At 37.2% G+C, this 23,275-nt stretch overlaps 1 protein-coding gene across 1 annotated transcript in view; it reads right to left on the minus strand.

The window, feature by feature from the left end:
* col14a1a (collagen, type XIV, alpha 1a) overlaps nucleotides 1–23,275 on the minus strand; it is a 192,859-nt gene that overhangs the window by 25,070 nt on the left and 144,514 nt on the right. The window contains 4 exon segments of the mRNA XM_059340164.1: nucleotides 6,425–6,478; nucleotides 16,776–16,829; nucleotides 17,364–17,459; nucleotides 20,936–20,989. Coding sequence (XP_059196147.1) covers nucleotides 6,425–6,478; nucleotides 16,776–16,829; nucleotides 17,364–17,459; nucleotides 20,936–20,989 — 258 coding nt within the window.

Consider the following 23,275-nt stretch of genomic DNA (forward strand, 5'->3'; position numbering starts at 1 on the left):
GCTATATATTATATTCCAAGCTAGGAACAGGTTAACAGAGAAGAGTCTCAGAGGTTGGAAGTGAAGCTCATCTTATTCAGTTTTTTAATGAAGGACAGGTTTCTTTCTGTGTTAACATGCAGTTAATACAAAGTACAAAAGGACCCGGACCTTACACATAGAGCAAGTGCACTAGATACATCTGTCTGCTAAGCTGGCTAACTGATTTTTCTTTTCTTTTTTTTAAACTGTGCAGCTCTTCTAGACTTTCCAAATGTCATCAGACCGTATGAATTAAATTGTGATTGTCAAACGAGTCATTTCGCATGGGTTCTTACTCTTAAAAAAAATGTATCCTGTAATTCCACAGTTTGGCTGCTACAAAAATTAGCTTCAAATTAGCCTCGCACTCTTTCTGGGGACTTATCTGTCAACAGCAGCACATTACAGCTTCATTCCTTCTGTTCTCACCTTTCACAACAGCTTACAACTCAACAAAAAGCTTACATTAGCTATGCTCAGGTTGTGGAAATGGTGGATGATGGAACAACTAGAGTGACTTTGGAAACTCTACTGGACAAAAAAACAGAAAGCCTTGTTGATGGAGGAGGCAAGGAAGGAAAAGAGGGAGAGTGATAAAAAAAAAAAAAATCTAGATCCGAAAGTAACAAAACCTGCCTACTTATTAATTAACAATTTTAAAAAAAAATGTATTTGTCAGTGCCACCCATAATGACACATATGAGCGTTTCGTGGCTCATGGTACAGAGCGGACCGTTCCAAAAATAGCACACACGTCTTTATACATACATGTACGGTTTGCGGTTCTAACAAACGCTGCAGTTTCTGCAAATTTAGGCTACAAAACCACTGAGCTGGGTTATAAAAGACAGTTTAAACTAGGGCTGCACAATTAATCAAATTTTAATCATGATCACGATTTTGGCCGCCACGATAAAATTAACCTGATCGTCGGCGATATTTCCATTTTAAAATGCATCTCTCCTGCATATTTAATCAAGCACTTCCTACACCAGTAGTTCACCAACCACCAGGGGGCGAACGCATAGCTGCATGTAGCTGCCTAAATAAATAAAGAGCGAGCGTTAAGCAGGATGTGATGCAGTACTCGATGCCTTAACAACACGCACCATTTGTAAAAGCCGGCGAAGCAGTGTTGCCAACTTAGCAACTTTGTTGCTACATTAAGTGACTTTTCACACTTTTGACTATTTTTCAAAAAAAAGCGACTGGCAACAAATCCAGCGACTTTTTCTAGTTTTATTGGAGACTTTTGGAGACTCATTCTTACTCTTCTTAACGAGCCGCTGCGGCTTAAGAGCGAGTCGAAGCGGCACAGTCCTCCTGCAGCAGTCTTTCCCAGCTGCAGAGCCGGAGGGGATGTTAACCCCTTAGCATCCAGTCTGCAAATTGCTAATAGGCTAACTGTTAGCTCTGTAGCAGTACAGTGTGTATGTGCTGCTGCTGCAGGAGGTGTTCACTTAGCGATCTCTGTTTGTTTACAACAAGCACCAGACACTAAAAACTGTTCCTATTGTTTGTTTAAAAGTAGTGGAATAGAAATACAGATTTTTTTCCCTTACACGATAATAATAATAATTGTGATTACAATATTGATCAAAATAATCGTGATTATCATTTTGGCCATAATCGTGCAGCCCTAGTTCAAATAGTAAATACATGTGCGTAAATGCCAGCAGTGAAGTAGTAACAAGGGTGACATGAACCATGCATGTTATGTCAAAAAACCTAAGTGACGTAAAATGAATGTTATGTAAAAAAAAAAGTGAAGTGACAACGATGACATCCGCCATTTAAATTCAGTCGTTACTACATCAGCGAGATGGCGGCAGAGGACAGTCAGTCTAAAACGTAAATATGAGTCATATTTTGCTGCCTGTACAAGTGCCCTATATTGTCGTTTTTGAGGGGTATATTACTGTTTTACAATATTACTGTTTTATTACGGTTGTAGCTTGTTTCAGACAGTAGCCAGGTCGCTAATGAAAAAAGAAAAGTTCTCTGTTTCCACTTTCCACTTCTGTTTCCTTGCAAAGTGCTCTGAGATGAACTTGGATGCTCAGGTTAATTTTTGATGAGAACCCTTACCTTCCCAGCGTTGGATAATTTACAAGTCATCAGTATATCTTAAATAATAAAGTTAGGAGTTATGACAGGAGTACCAGCATGTTTTTATGACTCTGTATCTTGGAGGGATGCAGCTAGATTTACTCTGTTTGGTCCCAAGTTGAAAAGGTTCTGTAATGCAAGCTTCAATGACAAAATAAGATTTATAGCTTTCTGTGATCCATTTCCACTGTGATATGGACAAATAAAATACCCAGGAGACAGTTACTGTTGTTTCTACTGATCTAACTGGCCGCTGCAGTGAAGTTTTTACCAGACCTTTTCTTCTTCTTCTTTGGCTTTTATACACCTCACACAAAAAGTTTGCACAGTGTTTATGCCCAGTGGACTCGTGCAGTGTTGGTAAGTTTTAGTGTGAGTCAACAAAGGACTATCTGCTTTCCTTTTTATGCTTTGTACACTTTGGATGATACATACTTGTGGCGGAGATAACTTCACACTCCCTAAAAGCCGCACATGCAATGTGAATGAATTCATTTTCAAAAGCTGCTTCTTGTTGATAATTACTGTTCAGTCGGCTACATTCTATTTTTTATATCGCTGTCAGATGAAAAGCGATAGCAGAAATTGCTGGTGCATTGATGACCTCTTGTGCATTGATCCTTATCAGTATTCACTGCGCTCTCTTCCCCACTGCTTTCAATGCATCCACTGAAAAAAACATTTGGGGAGACTTCAGCCTGAGCACGATGCTGGAAACATCAGACACTTATTCTGCTACAATAATACTTCTGATTTCAGATGTTTCCTGTCGTTTATGGAAACTAAATTATAATGAGCTCTTTGTGATTCTACAAGCATACCCGTGGTGGAATTAGTTTCTAGTAGTCTCTATCAACATAACAAACATTAAATGCACAACAGATATGTAGCATCTTTTTGCAATATGGATGTGGGAGGGCTGTCATAATCAGTGGTGCAAAGGCGGGATCTTTCCTAATATATAGCAGGTCAAATTGCTCCCTGATCAGTAATCTCACATGATTACACTCAATAATTGCATTAGTAAATATGTACTGTAATCTGTGAGTGTGGGTGTGTTGATGGTTCATCACCACACAGTTCAGTGTTGGCTGGTCATTTTTAAATTTGAAGAGGACTGAACTCAGTAAACTGCTGAACACATCTTTTTTTAACTGTAACATAAAGGAATCAAGCTGTGAATATTTACCTCATCATATTCTAGATAAATATAATTTCCTTCAAATTACAAAAAGTGGCAGCTTAACCCTTTATAAGGCACTCCTGGAAAGTTATTGTTATTGGAGGATATTACAAGACTTTTTGCAAAATGTTTCATTTTTATATTTCAAATCGAGGTCAATTTAGTCATTGTTATTATTATAATATTTATTATAGTCTCTTTCTCACAGCAACCCTAAATAGACAATAACACATCATTTGCATCCATCACCACTTTATCTTTTACCTTTAAACTATTTATTATCTTTTTATACTACTTATTACATATGTGTAATTTCTGAATGTCTTTTTTAAAGCACCTTATATATGAGAAGCACACGTTAATTTAGTTGTATACTTTTTTAATACGCTGACAATAAAGGAAAGCTTGAATCTTGTATGATTTACTGTAGCTCAAGTTACCAAATAGTTCTTAGTAACCACTTGTTTTGATTGGAGTGATTGTAGCTCAAAATTGAGAGTTTTTCTTGTATATCACATACAGTGTCTGTATCCATATGGGGCGGCTGTGGCTCTGTTTTTTAGATCAGTCACCCACCGATTGGAAGGTTGGTGGTTCGATCCCTGAACGTGGCAGCCTACATGTCAAAGTATCCTTGAGCAAGAAACTGAACCCCAAATTGCTCCCGATGCTGCGTTCATCCGTGTGTGAATGAATTCTCAATGGTGGCAGGCTGGTAGCCTCCGCCACCAGTATGAATGTGTGTGTGAACGGGTGAATGAGCGCAGTCTGTAGTGTAAAAGGCTTTGGATAAAAGCGCTTTATAAGTGCTTCAGTATCTGAAGGTAATTATTGAATTTGTTTAAGCATTTGTATAATTGATAATGGAAGATAACGACTGGTGGCGAGTTTTGTGTTAAATGCAGACACACTTTTTAATATTAATACATTCATTTTTTCAGTAGTTTAACTACATTTTGCATTTGCTTGCTGGTTGATCAACTATATTCATATTTGCGTTGATTCAAGTAGTTTTTTGGTCTTTTTTTCTGTAGATACATAGATTCTCAGGTTTCAATATATATTCTCAAACTTTTATTCCATATATATAATAATTTCCTGAACTGTCATAATGACATGCCATTGCATATAATGACTTATCACATTCATGTTGTCAATGTGATTGTTTTTCTTTTACAAAGTAGTTTTAACTGCATTTTAAAGGAAGCTTTCCTGAAGTTAACTAAACTAGATTCCTCCCAAGGGTAGCTTTGTTGTAGTTCAACTTCTTTCTTCCTTGGGAGGTAATTAAGATTAAGATTCAGTTTTGCCCACACTGAATCAGCGAGCAGTGAATTTGTCCTCTGCACTTGATCAGTTTACACACCAGTGAACATACCATGCTAGGAGCAGTGGGGGCTATGTGCCTTAGAACCGGTGACCCTCTGGTTAAAAGCCTGATTCTCTGCCCTCTAAGCCAAAGACTGCCTAAAAAAACGTTCAAAACCGCGTCGGTGAGTGCACCGAATCCTAACCATTAGACCAGTAATTCTCAACCTTGGGGTCCCGACCTCAATTGGGGTCGCGAGATGATTTCTGGGGGTCGCCAAATCATTTTGGAAAAAATATAAATGCACAAAATGAATATTAAATTACATAATTTCAGACAGGGACATCTTTTAGTTGTTGTCTGCGTCAATATTTATTTATTTTTTGGTTATTGTGTGTCTTGTTTTAGTCATTTTGTGTCTTTTTTGGTCATTTTGTGTCCTTTTTTTGTCATTTTGTGTCTTTTTTGGTTATTTTGTTTCATTTTTTGGTCAAATTGTGTCTTTCTTGATTATTTTGTGTCTCTTTTTTCGGTCTTTTTAGTCATTTTGTGTCTTTTTTGGTCATTTTGTGTCAGTTTTTTGGTCAATTTGTGTCTTTTTGTTCATTTTTTAGTCATTTTGTGTCTTTTTTGGTCATTTTGTGTCATTTTTTGGTCAATTTGTGTCTTTTTTTTATTATTTTGTGTTTCTTTGTGTTACTTTGTTTCTCGCGGGGACAACATGCATGTTAACTTAGGGGTTGCGACTCAAAAAGGTTGAGAACCACTGCATTAGACCACCAGGGAGTTTAGTAGCTTCCACAATACTTCTCACTATGTTCACAGGCTATAGCCAGTTGCTCTCGTATTCAAATCCTCAGAAATCTCCAGAACACAAAAACATGAGAAATGAGAAAGCGTTTAAAAGGATTGTTATATCGACCTTTTATCAAACCAAAACAGCTTGTGTTTAACAATCTTCTTGCTAAAAAGTTCATGAACTCCAAACCTATCCGGCATCGTAAGAGCACAACCACATGACGAGCCTGACAAGCAGCGCTGAGGGGATGAGCGTCTGGATCAGCCAACAGAGACAGCAGATGGATTATGTGTAGAGTCTTTTAACCTCGCCAGGATCCAGGCCAGGACCAAACTCTCCTCTTATCACATTACAGATTTGGATAAAGCCTCTTCTTTCGTCTTACCAACACATTACGCTCTGACTGCGTTACTGTTCTGGTATTTACAGCCCAGTTAGGTATTATAAGATCTGATTCCTCTGTCAAATACAGTAACTGTTTTTTACAACTGGGAAAGACTTGTATGGTTCTATGAGGAGACATTAAACAGTTAATGTAGCTGTAAAAGCACTCAAAAAACAATTGTGTGTATCTTAAAGCACATCTATAAATGCTTTTATACTTCATTTTTCAAAAGATACAAACTTTACCTACCTGACGTTTCTTAAAACCATTTCAAAATGGACATTTTTCATATCTTAGAGCACCCTGTTCAACTAGTAATGATGCTGTCAGCAGAAATATATGCTTTTACTGTATCACCACATTATAGATACTGTATGCCATTTAACTGTATCCATTGTATTGTGTTGTTTTTTTCAATCCAAAACAACTACCTTTGAGTCCCACTTTCAAGATTGCATTTTTATAAGCCATTCAACTCAAGACTAAATAAAAAGTTATTGTCTAAATATCTCCATCCACACATACTATATATGTCATAAATAGTGCAGTAGAATAGATATACTTTATGCATCACAAAGAAGCACAGCAGCAGTCATTGTGTATATTATATTATCTTACCCTGACTCCTGGGGGGCCGTCTCTTCCAGGGGGGCCCGTGCTTCCAGAAACGCCCTAAACGAAACACAAACAGGCAGGTTAGAATCACATACAATTAAGATTGCCTCAATATCAGAATTTTAAACTTTGAAACAACACCAGTACAACTTTTTTCCATTGTATCTCTCGATACTGTGGCAAAAAGAAAAGGCACACAGAATAGGATTGTTGTCACTGTTCTGGAGCATCTTTTGCAAATGGGCTTTGCATATATTTTGCCTTTCCTCCTGCATCTGCCTCAAAGACAAAATATTGCCAAAAAGCATTGAGACTATTTCATTTTTTGACGTTAGTTCTGGTCTTCTTGAATAACAGTGACAGGTTGCTTCCCGGCTTTTCTGACATGCACTCGCAGAGCGCTGCCGTCACTTCTGCTGATGAGAATGCTGAAACAGCCTCAGGCTTTTTCATCATTGTTTCATCTGTGCAGTCTTGGGATGAAAATCTGATTGTAGATCCCTTTTATTTTGATACCTTTGAATTTATAATTATCTTATCGCTTTAAACATGCAGTATCTAGAAAGTATCAACACTGCAAAAAAAGAAAAGTAGGGTGAATTCAAAATTTCAAGGCAACAAACTTTGATAAAATTTTAAGTTGGACAATTAAAATAAATATTTTAAGTTTTGTTTTTGAGTTTGCTCAGCTATGAATTCAGATTTTTGTCAACTCAACTGTAAGTTGTCCTAACTTATAATTTTACATTGTAATAACTTTTAATTCTTACTTCTGCTAACTTCTGCAATGTGCTGAATTAGCACGATTGTAACGCTGCTATGAAATGTCAGCTAATGTTGCGACCACAATTTTGAGTTAGCATTGATACGCTAATGGCTACTCTTGTAGCTGTAACAAGCAGCGCAGCTAGCGTCAGTTAGCCGCTAGCATCAGTTAGCCGCTAGCATCAGTTAGCCGCTAGCTTTCGCTAATGACCGAATTTCACCGCTTTCCCGCATTTCACAACAAAGAAATAAGAGTTATCAGAACTATTGTCCCTTGTTGTGAACCCCAACTTAAAGATATAAGTAACAACAACTAACCAACTTGTTTTTGAGCAGACAACTGGCTTCCTTTGTTGTGCTAACTTACATTATTGCCCTAAATGTCAATAATTTATATTTCCAAGTTTTACCAACTTAAATCACTGTTTTAGGCCAAAAAACACAAGTTGGCTTTTTTTGCAGTGAAAGTACCGATACTTTTTACAACCGTACATATAATACAGCACATTACTGAACATTATGTAAAGATATAAAACTAAAAAACTGCCAACGTGACATTTTTGGGATTTCATTTTTTTTTTAGATTTCCTTTAGGTCAGGTTTTTACAAGGCATTATATCTGACAAATTACATACAGTATAACAAGGGATGTCTTTTTTCACTTGAATTTTTGATTAAAATGCATATATGCATTCAACTAAAGGTCAAAACAGATAGGGTTTACTGTCTTCCTCAACGACGCTTTGACAGCAGTGGACATAAATGTGATTTGTGGAAAGAAGCCACCTCCACCCCTCCGGCTACAGGACGGTCTCTATATCAGCAGGCCACCCTGCTGCTCCATCTCCTGCCCCATTTCCCCTTCATCCACCTCTCTGCAGGTCAATGCACACAGTCGATTCCAAACTACAGTCATGGATTAAGTGTTGAGGTGATTTATCTCTGCACTTCAGTATTAGTGGAGAGCTCATAAAACAGGACAGTTAACACTGTTAAAGGTCCTACAAATTACAGGCCGGGGTCGCAGAGGACAGGCTGCTTATGATTAATGATGTGCCGTTGTTTAGATGTTAGACATCTGCAATAATGTCTCTCCTGCCGCTCTCACACGTGTTCCTAAAAACTTCAACACAGTCAACTAGCAGGGGAACAAGTCGGCAAGCAACTGGTTTCAAGAATTTGATAGAAATTTGCATAAGTTAACAAAGAATAATCAAGAAAAATCAAACTTGATTTTAGAAACTTCCTGAAACAAGTTAATTTGCTCTGGGAACTTGCTGAAAGATTTTCACAGACACTTTTTTGAGAAGTTTTACACAATTACACACTAAAATGACTTGATAAAAAAGGGTTTTCAGGGCTCTCCCTAGACCAGCTATTCTCAACCTTGGGGTCCCGACCCCAATTGGGGTTACGAGATGATTTCTGGGGGTCGCCAAATCATTTTGGAAGTCAGCACTGTCTCCACTGTGTTAAAGTGTTTTAGTCTTTTTAGTCATTTAATGTCTTTTTTTAGTCGTTTTGTGTCTTTATTTGGTAATTTTGTGTCTTTTTTGGTAATTTTGTGTCTTTTTTTGGTAATTTTGTGTCTTTTTTGGTAATTTTGTTTCTTTTTTTTGTAATTTTGTGTCTTTTTTGGTAAGTTTGTGTCTTTTTTTGGTCATTTTGTGTCTTTTCTGGTCATTTTGTGTCTTTTGTGATCATTTTGTGGTCAATTTGTGTCTTTTTTGGTCATTTCGTGTCTTTTTGTGGGCATTTTGTTTCTTTTTTGTATGATCTGTGCGTGTGAGATTCTGTTCAGTGAGCGGACAACATGCATGTTAAATTTGGGGTCGCAATTCAAAAAGGTTGAGAACTACTGCCCTAGACCGACAGGGACGAGGTAGCGCCCAGGATCATGAAATAGGACAAATGGGTTACAAAATCCTGGGATAAAAATGTATTTAAAAAAAAAAAAAAAGATAAAAAAGGGTTTTCTGGGTAACTGCCCCTTTATCAATGTTTTTCTCAACTACTCCTCATGTGAAGCATCCATAACTTATGTAAATACATAAATAATAAATGATAAGTTGTAATGAATATAAAATGTTAAGTATTTATTGCTACCAGCTGATGAATGCTTTATTAGAGTGATTAAATAGAATATTGCAAAATTAATTAATGTGTGTCATTATATATTATTCATTACTACAGGGAACAAAGTCTAAACAGCACACAGACACACGACTGTCTGGGCCTCCAGAGCAGGACTTCAGAATAATATGAGCCACAAGGCCGAAGAAAATTAATGATCAGAATCCAAGTGGGCTTCTGATTCAACACATGAGCCTTGGGATTGCTTCACTGCAGAACAACACACACACACACACACACACACACACACACACACACACACACACACAGTGTCCAACAGATAAAGCGAGTGTAAGATGGGACAACTACATACATCTAAAATCTACAAGGAGATAAAGTTTAAATTATTGCCACACACACAAACACACAATCTACAGACCAGAGACGGTTCTACACAGGGGCCTCCAGGGGCCACTGCCCCTGTGAGGAAGCCCTTGGCCCCTGCTGTGGCCCCTGTGTCAAATTAATACTAAAATGATCAATTTATAACGATGAATGACGGAACAATTCTTACCTATTTTTTCTTCAAACAATATCGCATTGTACACAAAAGGAACCCAAAATGTGTACATTGTGTAGTTAAATAAAAGCAATAAAAGCTTGTGTATATTACAAAAAAAAAAGTATTTGTGCACAAAGATGAGAAATATCATTGTCAAAATAACAAAAATAACTGTTCTTGTTGGTAATTCTCATTGTTTCAATCAATGTATTTGTATCTTCCAAATACACTTAAATGAGATTTTTAAATAAGGTAAAATAAAGGTTTTGAATGCTTAACCCATAAGAACCCAGACCCAGTTATCCTTAAAGGAAAGTTAAAGGGGATATACCACCATTTCTGATGTGTTTTCAAAAACACTATCCCTAAATGTCAAAGACCTGTGATGTGACATAAACATTACATTGGGCGCTTATAGTATTTATGTTTATAATATTTATGTTTATAATATTTCGTATTTTAAAATAAAATAAAAAACTAGACACAAATTTGCCTTTTTCTCTGCATCTCCACAACATCTATCAAAATTGTGATATTATTAGTTCTGTTTAACAACAAATTATTTTTTAGATTTGTTTTTAAGTAGCATAATAATAATAATAATAATAATAAATAAATACAAATAACCATGTGTCTTTTTGTTTATCAAAATTGTGACTTTAATTTGTTCGGGAAATATGGTCAAAACAAGTTAAATGCAATACAGGACACCCTGTTAACGGTTTAGAATTGTTAAATGGGTTTAAACTTAGCCGAGTAACAAAAAATAGAAGATTTAACTTGTTTGTTACACGGGTGTCACCATGGGTTCTTATGGGTTAAATACCATCTTTGCAGTCTTTAAATATGCCCCTCTGATTAAACACTGGCCCCCACAGTAAAACTGGTCTAGAACCGCCACTGCTACAGACAAAACAAAAATGATTACACACACACACGAAAGATGGAATGAGTGAGATCAGAAAGATGGACGTACACACACTCGTTGCTATTCATTGCGGCGGCATTTTTCACTGTCAAATTGAAACAGAGGTGGAGGGGACGCTGACGACAAGGTTACATTGTATCTAATGCAGCGAGTGAGAGAAAGAGAGGGGAGGGAGAGAGTGAAGGAGAGAGAGAGAGAGAGAAAGAAAGAGAGAAGTAGGAAAGGGGAAAGATAGAGCGGGAGAGGTAATTGATGTTTTAGAGTTGTGATATTCTCTGTGGTCCCTCGTATATTACAACAGGGCCCTGGAAGCTACAATATTCCCCAACTGAGCCACACACACACACACACACACACACATGCACACTAACACATACACACACACCCATTCATATTCCTCTCTCTGACAAAACACATTATTACTCGGTAACATAGTGCGGCACAGGGCAGCACTGCCAGCTTTTATTAATAGGACTATGCAGGCAGAGAGGGAGCCAGATAGTGCTGCATCAGGAAGTGTTGCGGCTCTCTGTGAGATGGTTCAAAGAATAGTTGTTCTCTCCTTATGGAAATTATTAATGCTTGTTCTTTTCTTTAAAAACACTGAAAATAAAAGGAAGTGGTAGAAACACTATGAGTTCGAGTTCCAATCAATGACGTGGTTTCTTTGATTGATTGTCTTTATTTCGAACATGCAAGCAATAATTAAAAAAAAAACAAGTTTAAATATTAATAGATGAATAAATAAAAAACAAAACAAAGAAGCAAAAAAATTTTAAAAAAAAACAGACACTTTCTACATGCTCGAAAGGGGGTAGGAGGAAGTGAAAAAACGTATCTAGTCCTACCCCTTAACAGATCAATTTGGCTTGGATAGTTAGTATTATGTTATTAACATGTCAGGATGATAAAAAGCTATATTAATGCATATATACACTACCGGTCAAAAGTTTTAGAACACCCCAATTTTTCTATTTTATTGAAATTCAAGCAGTTCAAGTCAAATGAACAGCTTGAAAGGGTACAAAGCTAAGTGGTGAACTGCCAGAGGTAAATATTAAATATTGTACAAATTATACAAGTAGGCCTTTTTCAGGGAACAAGAAATGGGTTAACAACTTAACTCTATGGAGTCTTGGGCTATTTTGTCCATTTTTTAATTCTTTTCATGTCTTTTTTTTTGTCATTTTGTGTCTTTTTTTGGTCATTTTGTGTCTTTTTTTTGTCATTTTGTGTCTTTTGGTGTCTTTTTTTGTCATTTTGTGTCTTTTTTTGGTCATTTTGTGTCTTTTTTTAGTCCTTTAGTCCAACATAAAATGTGATTTTGAATCTTTTTTTTACTTTCAAAACACTATCATGCTCAATCAAGAATTTAAAATGTTGCAAATGTGCATTCATTTCAGAGTACACTGAGACATTAAACTGCATCATTTTCAATTAAATTCTGGAAAAGTTGGTGTGTTCTAAAACTTTAGACCAGTAGTGTATATGAAATAATGAACAATTGTCTGTATATAGATATATATATCTAGTCTCATCAACTTGCAAAACTACTGAACAGCAAATTCAAATGGGTAAAAAATCATGAATCAATATATGTATTATCATTGTATCAATATATAACACAAATCAATTGATTCACAGCATCAGCATCGCAATAAATTGACTTTACAGCTTTGCTTTTGCTTATCAGTATCACCATCATTATACCAGTTCATTCTTACAGTAGTTCTTAGCCATATTATAGCATGTTGTGGTATAAAGAGGGACAAAGTTTGTGTAGGGAGGAGGTCGAGGTGGATTTTTGTGTCAAAAAACACTTTCAAAAAGACTTTAACCCAGGACGTGCATGAAAACCAGTGTTGACTTTTACACAACATAACTCCTAAACCCTAGCCAAGTTGTTTGCTTTAAACATGGAATTTTATTTTGAAAAGATGAGGAATGGGTTATGCCTGCAGGGTACCTAGAGCATCATTTAATTAGCTTTGTAAATATAGTTTTATAATTAAGACCCTGCTGACACAAACTTTCTGAGTAATTTAAGGAATTAATCACATTAGTACACAGCCACTACATCTCCTCTAAAACATGAATAAAGATAACCTGCAGAGGGTGATCACCAACCCAAAGTACAGTATGAAAGTGGAGGGCTATTAAAGAAACCCATTATAAAGTGACCATCCCATCACGGTGCAGTGTGCTCTGAAGAGAGATCGATCTATCAGTTTGACATGATCTGTGATCGGCAGATCGGAGCAGCCACTGTAACAGGCTGTGCTCTGGAGTGGAAAAAAAATAATAGTGCTCCTTTATGCTGTCTGCAGGAGCTGTCTCTCAAAATCAAAACTTTTGCAGTGTCAGCTCCGCACGGAGAGCTTGACTGCCACTAAATCTCCTTGTAATGAATTTAAACTGAGTTTATCTACTCCTTTTATGAAATGTGTTGTCCCTGTACAGATCAGTGTTGTAGGAGCTTATGCAGTGGGTAAAAGTCGGAAAAAAACAGGTAACTGCAGGGCATATGAAGTCACAAAACAACCAAATTGAACCAAATGAGCATATACTAAATCAATTATCATGTTTTTTCCTTTCACAAAAATCTATATTGATGTTTCGAACTTCACTGCAATACACACCTTGGGCCTTAAGTCAGACTGGTTAGCACCTCTGCTCTGTGACATCCTCCAGTGAATCTGGGCTCAGAGCCATAATGGATCCACCATCTTATTTAATTTGTTCTGGTCCTCAGACAACACAGCAGTGGACAACACTAACTGATGTACCTAGATAAATACTGTGTGTAAACGGTTTCTGCTCACTCAAAACCTCACTGCAGTTTCTCAGCGAAACCATCCATCTCAGCCAGGGGGATATAAAGAAAGCATTTTTGTTATTTTTCCAGTTCATAAGTTTGATAAAAGCCGTTTTTCTAGTGCAGACCTGCACCAGATAGTGCTGCATCAGGATCTACTTTAACTCAGCGTTTGACTGTGATGGAGCCAAAAGACCTTCAGGGATGTTCGCTCCCACATTCTCCACTTTCAAACTACTTAAAGAAATCCTTTAAAATAATTTAAGGCCTTGTAACATCTACAAGACATTTCAAGAAAGCAGTCAGCTTAGTGGAAACAAAGTGTGCAAAATTACTGTTTTTGTACGCTTGATTTAAGGTTGAAAGGACATTTTGATAGTGTTGTGATAATGAGGTAATAAGCCAAGACAGTAAATTTGATTGAGAAGAATTGGGATGATTATCTGGCAGGGCGGTCTCAACATAGCGAGCCAAGGATTATTTCATTAGTGCTGGTAACCCTCTATGGTACGGTGTCGCCCTCAGGCAACACCGTACCATAGAGGGAAGAGTATAGGGAACCAATAGCAATGCTTTAATTTTCCAAAGGAAAAAGCTTTTTCCATTTTGCGCCACAAAAAAGCACTCAAAACATCATTTTGTGGCCCTTTTCCATCTTGAAAAAAAAAATATTGCTACTCCAGACAAGAAACCGGTTAAAAGAAGTTCCTTTTATGATGTTTTTAAATTTAAAATGTTTGTATTGTACCCTATTGAAGCTACTGAATATTTTACACATGTATATTAAATAAATAATGTTCAAATTGAAAAAAAAAATTTTTTTTACTTGTGCACTGTTATGGTACAATGTTACCTATAGGCAACAAACCCCAAAAACTTCAACAAAATAAAAAAAATATATAAAATTTCTTCATGTTATGTTTATTTAGTCTATTTTAAGACAAAAAACTCCACTCCAAAAATTTTTTCCCTAACTGGCATCATAATGCGTACTATAGAGGGTTAAAGTTAAGGACTGCCTTATGAGATATAGTAACATGTAACCACTATTAGCCAAGAATACAAATATAGATCACAACTATGGACATTAACAAAAATTATTGCCTCAGTAAAGCAAAACATAGTAAACTGGATGTTCCTGTGTGTTATCCAGTCCCTGTCTCTACATCATCACATTATTATGCTATCTCTATAATGCTTTTAAACAACTGAGAACTGCCGGACCGTGGTGACCTCAGTCGACATTACGGGGACCCACAGGTCTTTCCCTAAAGAATTGCCAACTTTATGCATCTCCTAAAAAAGACAAAATTGTCTCTATACGGGTCAAACACGTTTTTTCCTCCAATTAGATCTCTTCTGAGGTGAGACAACTTACAAAGTTTTTTATTGGTGCACTGAGTTTGGTGAGCTTATATAATTCCCAGCACAGCTCTACCAAACTTGAACCTGAGCAGAATAACTAAGAGAACTAAGAGCTGTGAGGGGAATCAGGGACCTGAAAGTACGAGGCAGACCACAGCTCCTGTTTGTAACAGCAACAAGTGCATTTTGCAAGTGTTGCAATGTCTCCAGAGGTATATTTTAACAGGAAATGTATTAAAAAAACAAAACATTAATGACAAAATCTTTGTTAGAAAATGAACGTTTCTCCTGGAGTTACTTGCACATTGATTCTGTCCTTGCTTATGTCCAGGGCTCCCAGCAGAACTCCATTAAATTAATTCAGTATTAACTGATTGGTTCACTGCCCAATAATGGAGACGCTGGTAATGATTATTCACATCTCGATGATTCCATTAGACCGCTCTGTGTCGACGTGCATGTGTGTGTCAGCAACAAAACAGTACACACACACACACACACACACACACACACACACACACACACACAGAGCTAATTGAACCTTAATCTCCATATCCCTCTCACCTCCTCCCTCTAACGCTCCTGGTCTAGAGAGCCGTTATATATGGGTTCTATGGCAACGATTTCTTTGGGTAAATTAGTCATTATGCAGTGGTTCTCTCCTTTAGCCATACTGAAAAATTTAAAGACACAGTTCAACCTAAAATATAAAATGCATTACATTTATCTTACCTGTAGTGCTATTTTTTTTAAACAATCCAGATTGTTTTGGTGTGAGTTTCAGACTGTTGATGATATCAGCCGTAGAGATGTTTCCTTCTGCTTGCAACAAGGGCTGTGGATTATCTCGAGTAACCGGGGCATGATAGGTGAAAAGAGACATTGCTGTTTTCCAAATATATTTGTAAAGCTTTGAGCATGACAAGGCAAGTGCCATCTTGATCAAATATACTCAAGAGAAGGCAGACATCTCTTGGGCTGATATCTCGAACAATCAGTAACTCTCACCAAAACAGTCTTGAGAATTGGCATAACAAGTAAGAGGAAAAAGTATATATATATATATATATATATATATATATATATATATATATGATTTTGGGGCACACTCTCTTTTTAAAACCCTTTTTCTTGCTTCTATAGATACTGCTCTATACCTGTAGGGCAAATGAATAAATGAATTAATTTGCCATTCTATGGCACCAAGACATATTCACCATTTATAAACCAGTCAACAAATATTCAAATGCCTAGCAAGCATTTTTTTTTTTTTACATTTCAATACTTGAGGACATTTATTCGCATAAAGTCTAAAATTAAAAAATGTATTTGCAGCAGCAGCAGTTAGTTGACAAAATGATACATTTACAGGGATAACCTCTCTACCGACTATCTGTAAGTTAGGATGGTCTAATATAAGTCATTAGAGAAGAAAGTCAAATGTTTAAATGCAAGAAAAATAATGTAAAATGGATTGAAGTTACAGAAATATGTCTTTATGGGCCAAAAACTCTAACTATTTCTGAGAGCATGCAGGGCAGGGCCATGGCACCTCATTTGTATTCTCCACACATACACACAGAGAGGAACAATTTATAAACATAGTCACACATGCACACACACAGACACGCACACACTCACACTGCTGGGTTTGTAATAACCCAATACTATTTAGCTCTTTTCGTCAAGACAGAAACAGAGAACTTACTGCATGTCGGGCAGATTGAAAAATAGTCGCCCCTCTGGGTTAAACTTTGTGATGTTGAGAATCACACCAACACGCCCAGTCACACACTTCACCTCTGTGTCTCACCATCATGTCACTTTTCAGGAAATGTTGTCTTACCATTGGTCCGGCTGGACCGATCTCTCCTCTCTCTCCCTTCTCTCCAGCAGCTCCCTGTAAAGCAAACAAAGTCATTACATCTCAGCTGGACCAGTGGTCACACTGATAGCTACCAAAGGACTGGAAAAAACCAACATCAGTTATCTTAATAAGATGCTGGGCCACCACAAGTCCCCGGAACAGCTTCAGTGGGCTTTGGACGAAATCTTTCAAGCGTCTGGAAGTCTATCAGAGGCATTTTTCAACATTTGTCAGTTGAAAGTGGCAGGTGGTGGACAGCTCTATACAAAGTCTGTGTCTAATTGTGATCTTACTGGAGACAGCTGGGAGTGAAATGGTAAACAGCACACTTTTTGTGACTATGTTTTCATCATAATTCAACAAAAATGTTCATTCTTATAATTTCTTTTGACATTTGATCTCAAACACACGGCATCTGAACAATAGAGCCACAGATGTTTGTTGGTATCTAAATTTTGTTGACAGGACCTTAATAGTAAAATTATCACATTTCCAAGATGTGGCGTTGCGCTCCTGAGCATACCGCCTTCCAGTTTACAACAAAAACACAAACAAGCAAAGTCTTACCGGCAGCCCCTGAATAGACAGACCACTAGGTCCCTGAGGACCGGGGGGTCCCGACGGTCCAGAAGGGCCTATCTCTCCCACTGGTCCTTGAGGTCCCTGTGAAAAAAACACAATGGTATAATGGTTCATCATGGACAAAAATCAACACAAAAAGTTTTCCTGCGGCTCTTCTGTGTGGAGTGTCAGCGTGGGTTACTCTCACAGTCCAAAAACAGAAGAAGAGCTATATTTGGTGCCGGGTGAAGAACTACATTTGGTAACTTCAGTGGATATCAAAATAGGGTCCCCATGTCTCTCTGTTTGGTCGTAGAACCACATGAGTTGGGTTGCAAATTTACTAGATTAAAGTGGCAAATCTACAAGAAAAAAGTTGTAGATTTAGGAGATTTAAAGTGGCAAATCTGCTCAAAAAAAGTTGCAGATTTAAGAGATTTAAAGTGGCAAATCTACAAAAAAAAAGTCACAGATTTTGAGACAAAAGTGGGGAAAAAACAATAATCTCGTATACTTTTTTTCTCAAAATTCGCGACCCGAATGCGGATAAGTGGTTAAGGATAATGAATGAATGAATGAATGAATGAATGAATGAATGAATGATATGATCAAAAACTCAACATCTCAACAGCTCATTAATTAATTTGTGCCTGCAACTACAATTTTAAATTTCCTTTAGGAGATATTTGCATTATGAGTCGAACCTTCCGTTTTTCTTACTATATTAAAGAAAAAACATGTCGCATAGAATTGCACACATTTGCACTTTGATACTTGTCCAAATTATGTATTAGACCAATCAGAATAAATGGAAAATAAATGTTGTGTTCCTTATCGTACTAAATGTAGTCTTAGGGCACAAATGGGTTAATACCACATACACACTGCAAAAAAAGCCAACTTGTATTTTTTGGCCTAAAACAGTGATTTAAGTTGGTAAAACTTGGAAATATAAATTATTGACATTTAGGGCAATAATGTAAGTTAGCACACCAAAGGAAGCCAGTTGTCTGCTCAAAAACAAGTTGGTGAGTTGTTGTAACTAAAACAAAACTTAAAATATTTAGTTTAATTGTCCAACTTAAAATTTTATTGAAGTTTGTTGCCTTGAAATTTTGAGCTCACCCAACTTTTCTTTTTTTGCAGTGCACATGGTTGCTCATAAAGGTGGATTAAAATATTTTATACCTTTCCATGAAAGCATTATGTCAATGTGATTTATTCTTTATATAAAAAGTATATATCTTCTTAAAAAGAAAGCATTTTAACCACTGTACACATCCTGAGTGACAGCAATGTGGAGCCAAACTAGACTTATTTTTCAGAAAGATAAAAATCAATTCAATACATATTAGATGTACGTGACAACTCAAGGTCTTAGCTGTATAACTCGTAATAGACGTAATGGATTTGTTCCCATTTCCTTGAAGGCTGCATCCACTCAACACATACAACGTCCATCAAGTTAAAACTACAAAGTCTGGTCAACATCATCGCTACATGCTTGGGGGGCTTTTTCTCCTTGACTGCTTCCGTATTAAGATCTACTACAGGAAATACATTCAGACACTCATCCATCTATCTGCAGTATAATCAGCTTGTGCCGGTGTGGCGGCTTATTTGATCCATGTGTGAGCTGCAGACAAGGTTCCTGCAGTGGGAGTCAGAAAAGAGGAATTCCTGTTAACCCGCCACTGATTTGCAGCACTCGTAGCTTGTGGGCTCAGCAGCAGCGGTAGCCAAAGTAATCTTCAATCTGACTGTATTTATTGTTTTACTGTTCAACCATACAGTTACTGGCTTCATGCCTTTCTTATCTGTGAAAACAATCATACGAAACCTTGGATCAGGTATAAATGAATAGAGAGGGGCGGAAAAATAAACAGAGGACTAAAATGTGTTTAAATAAGTGATAAATATCACTAAAATATGGTGCTAAATTACATGAAAAGATGAATCGATTTACAGATGAGAGAAATTAAATTACTTAAAAGGTTTATTTTAATAACGGCACACATTATTTTCCCATTTATCCTTGCTTTTACTGTAACATGTAATGGATTAGTGAGAATGAATAAGGATGAATTCATGGAGGAGCTGCCTTCTTTCAAAAGAATAATCCGACTATTCAAATAAACTTGGCTGCAGGCTGCAGAGGTACAAATGCTGCTGAGCTAAGACAAGTGTGATCTGGCAGGGATGAATTAATATACGTGTGTACTGTAGAGTATGTGTGTGCCAGCAGGATGGAAAGCCCCATCATACTCCAAAACTAACACAATTACACCCATCAAATACAGCACATATGGCCTTTGGTGGAGAAAAAAAATGCACAAGTTTGATCGTGTCTTTGTTTCAGTTTGGAGATGTGCTACGTTTTGAGTTCTGGGTGGGCCACTTCATGTACTGCACTCGATAAAGTGTCACTCTGCTAAGTCAATGCGGGACATATGGTTGGAATAAACAAGCTTGTTTTCTTGATTGACAGCTCTGCGTGTCTGAGCCATCGTGGCAGAACCCCTGCTGCTTCTTTCAAAAGAGAAATACTTCAAAACATATTTTCTAAAAATCTAAGATTAAATTACAAACATGGGAACTGGGTATTGGTATTGAGAAATGTCCAACAGCATCAGGGCTCGTACAGCTGGATGCTTTGTAAGAGTTTGGAACAGATTGCCATGGCAAAACTGTAGCAGATGCAAACTCAACATCAAATCGTTCATTAAGAGTCCAAGACAGGATTTGCTGGAACTGTGTCTATTAAAGACAGGATGGCAACAGTGGTGATAAGAGCCGGCCTCCAGTCTGAGGCCAAAAGGAAGATGAGGTAGCCTGGAAAACTGATATAGGCTTTTCCAAAATGACCATTTCTTTCAGCCCAAGGCTGCTTCACATCCAGTCTGGAGGATGGAGTGGGCTGCTGTTGAAAAGGCTCTTTGTTTGTGAGTTGGAGGCTTTCCTTTTATCATCTAATCAGGATGGGGGCTGTTTGGTCCCTAAAGGTAGAGGTTTGGACAGGCGTGTTCAGATTATGAGGAAAACTTAAAATAAATGAGACTGGTGACTAGTCTTGTGGGTTTATTTTTTTACTGAGGAACAGGGCGAGGTCATGGATGAATTATAGATCAGGATGCGGCGCCACCACTCAACGTTGGAGACAATTTCCCCTGGTGGTCACTTGTGGTATTGCAACAATAATCCCCCTGCGACCCAAAAAGCATTTATCACCACAGACCACCATAATTAAAGAGACGGCTGTTGAAAGTAAACAGAAAAGTTAACCGGGAAGTTTGAAAACCTTTTTGACATATGTGGCAGGCGAGCTTTCCTCACTGGAATAAATAATATCTTTGGGCCCAGTATGTAATTCTTTTAATAAATTCTTTGGTGAGGTGTATCTGATTCCTTTTAAAAACTGAAGCACCCTCTTTTTACTCATGTCGAATTCAATCTGATTGAACGCTGATATGGGAAACCATGCTCAATAATGTCCATTACTGTTATTATTTAAAGCATTTATGTGCTGAAGATTTTGCAAAAGAACAAATGGTCTTTGAAATTAAGTGCATTTTACTAACCGTCACTCCTGGCTCTCCTCTGTCTCCTCTGGCTCCCCTTATGCCTGGACCGCCCTAAAACACAAGCCAAACACACACTGTAAAAACAGCACATAGTCAGTGGTTGCAAGTTGTGCGCCTAAAAAAGAGAGCAACAGCCATAAGAAACACACCTCAGCAGAAATATATATCCCTGACTTCTGTTCAGACTCGGAAATTGGAGTTCATTTTTAAAAAGTCTAATAAAAGTGGCAGGTCTATGATATGAATGCATTATGAATTTGATGGACAGAGGCCAACGCTGATCTGTGCTGTAAACTGCCCCTCTGAGCTCTGCACTTTATCACGCTGCATCTGTAAGTACGTCTGGAGCCGTAAACCTCGGGCTGACCCCTCCAGCCACAAGGTTTATCCGGGGACAAACTACACACATCTGCTAATCATTGGCTGATTTAGGAGACATCCTCTTCCTGTGTTTGCTTAAATAGGCCTCCCCTGGGAACAAGGGAGCAACTAGGTAGTTCTTACAGTATTTAGCCCGAGGGGACAGGGCGATGAATGTGAGAGGAGATGCAGATGTGGTAAAAACAAGTGGTGTTGGAAGCATCAAATGCCTAATAAGGTCCTTAATAACCATGAATTAACAAGTAATGAGGCATTGTTCTCGATTTAGATCCGGTAGTTGCAAAAAGCATAGTTAACTTATAGTTAACTTATAATAGATGAGCAATAAAGTATATTTTAATATCAATAAGCAAACAAAATAAGATTAATAAAGGCATGGCAAAGACATAATGTGTGGGTCATGGGTGTTTGAAATGCCATTATTAACACTTATATAAGCTTATAAACATGCTAACTCTTATTTCTTTGTTGTGAAATTTGGTCATTAGCGAAAGCTAGCGGCTAACTGATGCTAGCGGCTAACTGACGCTAGCGGCGCTGCTTGTCACAGCTACAAGAGTAGCCATTAGCGTATCAATGCTAACTCAAAATTGTGGTCACAACATTAGCTGACATTTCATAGTGGTGTTACAATCGTGACAGAGAAATTCAGAGTTGAGCAAACTCAAAAACAAAACTTAAAACATTTACTTTAATTGTCCAACTTAAAATTTTATTGAAGTTTGTTGCCTTGAAATTTTGAGTTCACCCAACTTTTTTTTTTTTGCAGTGTAGTTTAAATGTAATTCTTATTTTGCATTAGAAATATAAACACACAATAATGTTAATAAGCATCTTGTAAGGACTTACAAAGGCTTTATTACTTGTTAATTAATGGTTATTACAAGGACCTTAATATAAAGCGTTACCAATGCCTATTTGTAGCCGTTTCTTTACCAGATTTTATATATTTTCTTATTCAAAAATGCATTTTTTTTTCAGGACACCACTGAAAAGTGAAACCTCACCATGAAAGGATGCTCAACATCGAGAACTGAGAGGAGGAAGTAACCAATAAATCAAAATAACATAGACTTTATAAAAGGTAAAACCAGAATCAGATTCTCCTCTCCACCTAAAGAGACAAAATTAAACTTTAGGCAATAAATTAAACTACAGTAATTTTGATTCAAACGATGATTATGCAATTGTAAATTAATGTTTGGACATAAATACATGTGTTATTCAAAGAGACTGATTTTATTTGTCAGTTCAGTTGCTTTCCTTTCAGTGGATGTTTGAAAACAATTGGAGCTCATGACTTGTTGGAGAAACTGAAATTAGCTTCCAACAGCAGCAATATAAATAATTGTGTTTTTATTTTTTTCACAGGCCTTTAATGTTGATGAAAAAAAGTGCACTGCTATTATGATTTAACTGAGCAATTTGATGCCAAAGGCAAATTTACATGTTTTAAGCAACACTTGGCTCTCCAACAGCATGGGCACAATTCAATCTTTACAAACGGAGATGGCAGGCAGCGCCAGCCTTGTTTTCCTTAATGTCAGATTGATTGCTTAGTGATGTTTGGTATTGAACTGAGTCTGTGCCAAATCAGGCGGCACAGATTGCAATTCAGTTGGAGCAATCAATAATATTTCAAACGTGACTCAAAGATTTACAAAGCTGGAGAGGCCTGCTGCTGTGCAAGACAGGAAAAGACATGTGTCTGACAGTGAACACAAACAGAAATAACTCAGGATGGAAAAACAATGTTTGGTATTTGGATGGTAAACTAACTGAATGCAGAGCAGGCTTTGGCTGTAGCCATAATTCAGACGGCCAAAATACTGTCATGTCCATGTACATATATTCTATTCAATACCAATCTCTACACTGCAAAAAAGCCAACTTGTATTTTTTGGCCTAAAACAGTGATTTAAGTTGGTAAAACTTGGAAATATAAATTATTGACAT

This window comes from Centropristis striata, chromosome 8 (assembly GCF_030273125.1).
Source record: "Centropristis striata isolate RG_2023a ecotype Rhode Island chromosome 8, C.striata_1.0, whole genome shotgun sequence".
In the NCBI taxonomy this organism is placed as follows: domain Eukaryota; kingdom Metazoa; phylum Chordata; class Actinopteri; order Perciformes; family Serranidae; genus Centropristis; species Centropristis striata.